The 6,120-nt window shown below is 37.5% G+C and overlaps 1 protein-coding gene across 1 annotated transcript in view; it reads left to right on the forward strand.

Moving 5' to 3' along the window:
- Positions 1–6,120, forward strand: part of LOC107601774 (inactive ubiquitin carboxyl-terminal hydrolase 54-like) — a 56,676-nt gene that overhangs the window by 42,754 nt on the left and 7,802 nt on the right. The window contains exons 15-17 of the mRNA XM_016294067.1: positions 22–152; positions 1,343–1,504; positions 1,688–1,807. Of these exons, the coding sequence (XP_016149553.1) occupies positions 22–152; positions 1,343–1,504; positions 1,688–1,807 (413 nt within the window). The remainder of the gene's footprint in view (positions 1–21; positions 153–1,342; positions 1,505–1,687; positions 1,808–6,120) is intronic.

The following is a 6,120-nucleotide window of genomic DNA, read 5'->3' on the forward strand; positions in this document are numbered from 1 at the left end:
CTCTCTCTCTGCGTTTTCCAGCTTACAAGAGGCAGGAATGAAAAAGCCTCCACCTGATGTCAGCCCATCATGGAAGACCAAATCCAAGAGCAGCAGTGCCTTACTGCAGGATGTCAAAGCATCAGTCAAGAGCAGCAGTCATATGAGTTTAGGTGTGTACAGTATGTGAATGTGTGTGTTTATAGTCGTCATACAGTCAGCATGTGGGCGATTTCACCTGTTCTTTACCTTACGGCATTAATCATGTTTAAACTAGATGTCACATGCCCTTTTTGCTGTTTCAGTATATGAACTTAATATAATAAGCAAGCAGTATTGAGCAGAATCAGCCGCAACATAAATGCATCCTGTTCCTTTCTGTGAAATGTTATCTCTGTATATCTGTTATGTAAACTGAGGAACATGAGTCTGCCCTGGAGAGCTATCAACTGCTATATCTGTTTGTGCTTCTCCATGTGACCAGAATAGATGTGTTTGGTCACCGCCTACTGTTCGTTGTATAGAATTTTGTGCATATTATAATTGTGTGCCTCTTATGCTGATATCACACTGCAAGGCTTAATGCACAAATATAATATTTTGCCATACATCTGGGGGTTTTTTCTGTCTATTTGTATTCACTTAGGACTGTGTTTACATTAATAGTGGGAATTAGTGTATGTTACAGATTTATGAAGTGACAGCAGTGATCAATCACACAATAATTGCATGATATTTTTCATATTATTAAGAGGTACTTTTGGTCTGGTTGCGTATAGTTTACTTTAGACAGCAGCTGTCTCAACCATGTAACAATGATGAAAGATTCAGAATTAAGAAGAGAATCCGATACAAAGGTTTTTATGTAAGCAGTCTAAGATTAGTATTAATTATATGCTGTATTGTATTTAATAATATTTTTATATTTTCATTAAAATTTTGTTCATTTTAATAATTTTGTGCTTTTGCCATTTTTATTCATTTTTATATATATATTACTTCTATTAAGCTTTCATTTATATTTCAGTTTCAGTAGTTTTAGTACTTCAGCTTGGACGTATTTCAATTAGATGGAAAAATGTCAAATTTTTGTTGGTTAAACGTTTTCATTGAATATTTCTATTTCAGCTTTGAAATAAAATTACCAAAATTATTGTTAATAGATTTCGTTTTAGTTAACAATAACAATACTACATGTAAGTCAGATGACAACTTTTTTGGCAGTCAACTTATTTGGAAAGTTTATTGCCAAAAAATTTGGATCATGAAAAACAAAAAAACTAATTTGGTTGAATGTGTAAATGCAGCAATAGATTATCCAAGATTGTTTGCTTAATATTTTCATGTTTGTGTTTGTGTGTAGCAGGTGAGGGCCGCAGTGAACTGGATGAGCTACAGGAGGAAGTAGCGCGCCGGGCCAAGGAGCAAGAGTTACAGAGGCGAAAGGAAAAGGAGAAAGAGGCGGCCATGGGCTTCAATCCCAGACCCAGCAAGTTCATGGATCTGGATGAGCTCCAGAACCAAGGTGAGGCGTCAGCATGCCGTGCCAGGGGCGAAGGGAGTGGCTCTGTCTCCGGATGCATTTCCTTGGGTTTCTGCTGTGGCTTATCCTTTGGAGCTTTGGACTGCATGTGTACGTGTGTGTGAAATGCAGGTGTGCTGGTTTCCATGCTGAAAAGCGCTGTGCTATGATGTTTTTTACCTGCAGGGAAAGGGGAAGGCTTTGAGAGGTGTGTGTTGGAGGCAGAGTCTCTGTTAGACCAGTCTCTGAGGTTGGAACAGGCAGGAGAGGTGGCCGCCGCTTTGTCTGTGGTTAACGAAGCAATGTGTAAGTAATCCTGTCCTTAGCCTGCTCCTGCTATCACTACTGCCACGTGTGTGTGTGTCTGTACATCTCCGTGTTTGAGTGTGTTTGTCTCTGTTCCATATAAAGACTCTCACTAATACACCAGATACACTTTTACTGTCTGCCTTCACACAATAGTAGTGTCATGGTTTAAGTCTGCATATACATGGGCCGACATGCCTCCTTATTCTGAGTATTTTTGACTGTGAGGTCATAATGATACAGGCTGATTTGCCTGTAACCATAGAAACCCACCAGCAGCCCTAAAGAAGTGCGACCTGGACCTAGTGCTATGGTAACCTTAATGAATACTTGTGTAGTGTATGATGTATAGGGCTGCCACTAACGACTATTTTTATTTTGATTAATCTATCGACTAATTTATCGTTTAATTGATTAATCTAAATGATTAATTTCCCACAAAAAATCAACAATTTTACTTAAGAATATTTTATTCAGCTATATTTCATTAAACCAAAGAAATCCAAAAGTAAAAAAGTAAAGTACAATATAAAGTGCAAGAAGCAAGTGTCCATCTCATAGTCCAAATGACTGAAATCAAAGTTCAGTATTATAGTGTAAGAATGACAACATATCCACGTGTTCTAGTCTACTACTAATAAAATTATAATCAAAAAACACTTTTTAAAGGAGTATTTACCAGAAATATTATTTACCAGAATTTGTTTAGGAGAAAAATGTAAATGTGCAATATTTCTGAAAAACTAAACTTTTTAAAACCATTAAAACAGAGTATAGAAAAATGAAAATTGAAAAAACTGAATTTGGAAATAAAACGGATTTCATAGTGCCCTATGATTATAATTTTTTTTTTGTGCTAATAAAAATAGATGTTAGTGAACTATAGCCTTTAAAATGACTTAAAAATACATATAATAGCAATGAGGCAATAATAATTAGTTCAAATAATTGTTAAAATACATCATGTATAATAAACAATAGAGCTAATGTACATTACGCATTACAACAAAGGCCTGCAGAGGGCGCCAACAGCCTAATGATTATTTTTACACATTGCTGTGCGATCTAATACTTGTTTAATATTGACCAAGCATCATTTCATTCAAATGTCCACTTAATCTTTAATATTTGGCCATTTCTTTAGGACAGAAATGCTATAGCCACTGTAATTAAATGAATATGTGGACATCAAAACGTGTAAACTCAGAGTCTGGGTTTGAGCTTTTATTTTGAAACTGCGATGTATTCTGTGTTTGCCTAGATTTATAAATTATTTACCTTACAAATCTGATGAAATGGCGCATGTTGCGTTCCCAGATGAACATTATAATAAACCCAAACAACATGCAGAGATGGACTTTGAGACGCTCTACACATGTAAATTATGTGTGACTAGTGCCCTATGATTATAATTTTTTTTTTTGTGCTAATAAAAATAGATGTTAGTGAACTATAGCCTTTAAAATGACTTAAAAATACATATAATAGCAATGAGGCAATAATAATTAGTTCAAATAATTGTTAAAATACATCATGTATAATAAACAATAGAGCTAATGTACATTACGCATTACAACAAAGTCCTGCAGAGGGCGCCAACATCCTAATGATTATTTTTACACATTGCTGTGCGATCTAATACTTGTTTAATATTGACCAAGCATCATTTCATTCAAATGTCCACTTAATCTTTAATATTTGGCCATTTCTTTAGGACAGAAATGCTATAGCCACTGTAATTAAATGAATATGTGGACATCAAAACGTGTAAACTCAGAGTCGGGGTTTGAGCTTTTATTTTGAAACTGCGATGTATTCTGTGTTTGCCTAGATTTATAAATTATTTACCTTACAAATCTGATGAAATGGCGCATGTTGCGTTCCCAGATGAACATTATAATAAACCCAAACAACATGCAGAGATGGACTTTGAGACGCTCTACACATGTAAATTATGTGTGACGCATGTACTTAACCTACACGCATGTAAATAATTAAAGCGCATATACTGTATTAGAACTGCATCGCATATAATTATTTAATTAAATCGTAGCATTTGTGAATTCACAAGTATGCTTAATTATGATTTTTAAAATTATTTTAAAATGAGTTTAATATATCATGCAGCCTTGGAAAACAGACTAATAATGTGTTTTATACATTCTCGTCTGTGAAATGTGCCACTTCCAGTATTTTGCCGGTTAGTCGACTCGAGCAAAATTAAGTCAAGGATTTTTAAAAATCGAGTAGTCGAATAAAATTGATGAATCGCAACAGCCCTAATGATGTACACTAAGGTCTGCTGCATTTGAAATATATTTGATTCTAGTCAAGTGTGACCATGTTGAGATCTACATCAGCCAATCACCATGTCCCTTGTCTAATAAACAAAAGTTGTTTACCTTTGTGTCAGTTCCAAATCCTATCTACAACACTCACCATTTTATTCTGCAGTTATTAAAATTGTTTTAATAAATTTTATCTTAATATATTTATGACATTTAAACATCAAACGATTGCCTTTTACATTTAAACATTAAACTTTTTTTAATACAGTGCCTAGCATGCAGCCCCTTAAGCCATGACTATAGCAAGTGTTTTAAAGTAACTAGAACCAGAATCTAGGGGCCAGATTCACAAAACATTCTTAAGAATGAAATTCTTAACTGCTGTTTTATTCTTAACCTCTAACTTAAGAATAAAGTTAAGAATATTTTGTATACCAAAAAAACATTTCTTAAAGGGGTCATATGATGCGATTTCAAGTTTTCCTTTCTCTTTGGAGTGTTACAAGCTCTTGGTGCATAAAGAAGATCTGTAAAGTTGCAAAGACTAAAGTCTCAAATCCAAAGAGATATTCTTTATAAAAGTTAAGAGTCAACCACGCCTACCTAAAACAGCTCGTTCTAACACGCCCCCACATGTCTACGTCACGATGCGGGAAGATTTGCATAACACCGGCCAAATGTTCACGGAAAGAAGGCGTAACTTTTATTCTCGCTGTAGTATTGTTGCTGCCGCCATGTCGTGAAGGCGCTGTGTTTCGTTGTGAAAGCGAAACTACTTTGGCTGGCCTTCCAAAAAAGGACGATATCCGCTTCGTCATGCCTGGAGCTGATCCGTGCTGGTCGCTGAGGAAATACATCAACTTCGCGCTGTCGATCGCCGGATCGGCTTTCACCGTGGACGAAGCGGAGTCCAGCCCGGGGTCGTCACATGTGGTTGCCGCAAGCCCACCGGACGCTCCTTCGTCGAATCCGCTGGCAGCGCCGTTCTCAAGCCCGCCCGTCTCTGCTCACTCTAGCCCTCGGCCTCCGCTCACTCAAGGCCGCGGTGTGTGACGCTTTTTCGTTGTGAAAGCGAAACTGCTTTGTTTGGCCTTCCAAAAGAGGGTACTACTAGAAATCAGTGGTTTAGTTGTATTTACAACACTGTTCCAGAACAGTTTAACCCAAATATTCAGATGTGTCCAGCGCATTTTATGGAGGACTGTTTCCCGATCCTGGTAGAGTAGACTTCAGTGCCGGCTGTTCTGACTCGCAGACTGTAAGTACGTTTTTTATATGTAAAGAATTTGCCACTGACGATTCAAACACAAGTTTTTTGGGCAGTGTAGAGTAGCACTTGTTGTTTGTTATTTATCCGATCACAAATGTAGAGATGTTATGTTACGCTCCGGCCGGACAGGGCATCACAATATGTTAAAGGGGTCATATGATGCTTTTTTAAAGATCATTATTTTGTGTATTTGGTGTAACAGAGTATGTTGACATGCTTTAATGTTCAAAAAACACATTATTTTTCAAATACTGTACATTATTGTAAGTCCTCTGTGCCCCGCCTCTCTCAAACATGTCGTTTTCAACAAAGCCCCCTCCTTTGACAAGCGCAGTCTGCTCTGATTGGCCAGCTGACCCAGTGCATTGTGATTGGCCGAACACCGCAAGCACTCGTCGGAAATGTAACGCCCCTTACCATAATTGCGAGCTTCATCTTTCAAAATAAATGTAAAGACAGAGCCCGAAAGGGGAGCAGAGTCTCGTGACAGACACAGGGATGAATATGTGTTTGCAGCACACAAGCCACGGTTAAGACAGCTGACTCCACTGTGATGTGTGCACGCACGCACACACGCACACACACACACACATCTCTCTCTCGCGCTCTCTTGCTCGCACGCACGCACACACACACACACACACACACACGATGCGCAAAACTCCGCATTTGAACAGTCAATAGCAAATACTTAAACTAATAACAAAACAGTAGCTGATTCAGAATCACCAGATTGTCATAGCAAAGTCGGAATT

The sequence above is a fragment of the Sinocyclocheilus grahami genome, unplaced genomic scaffold (genome assembly GCF_001515645.1).
Source record: "Sinocyclocheilus grahami isolate Dianchi unplaced genomic scaffold, SAMN03320097.WGS_v1.1 scaffold313.1, whole genome shotgun sequence".
Taxonomy (NCBI): domain Eukaryota; kingdom Metazoa; phylum Chordata; class Actinopteri; order Cypriniformes; family Cyprinidae; genus Sinocyclocheilus; species Sinocyclocheilus grahami.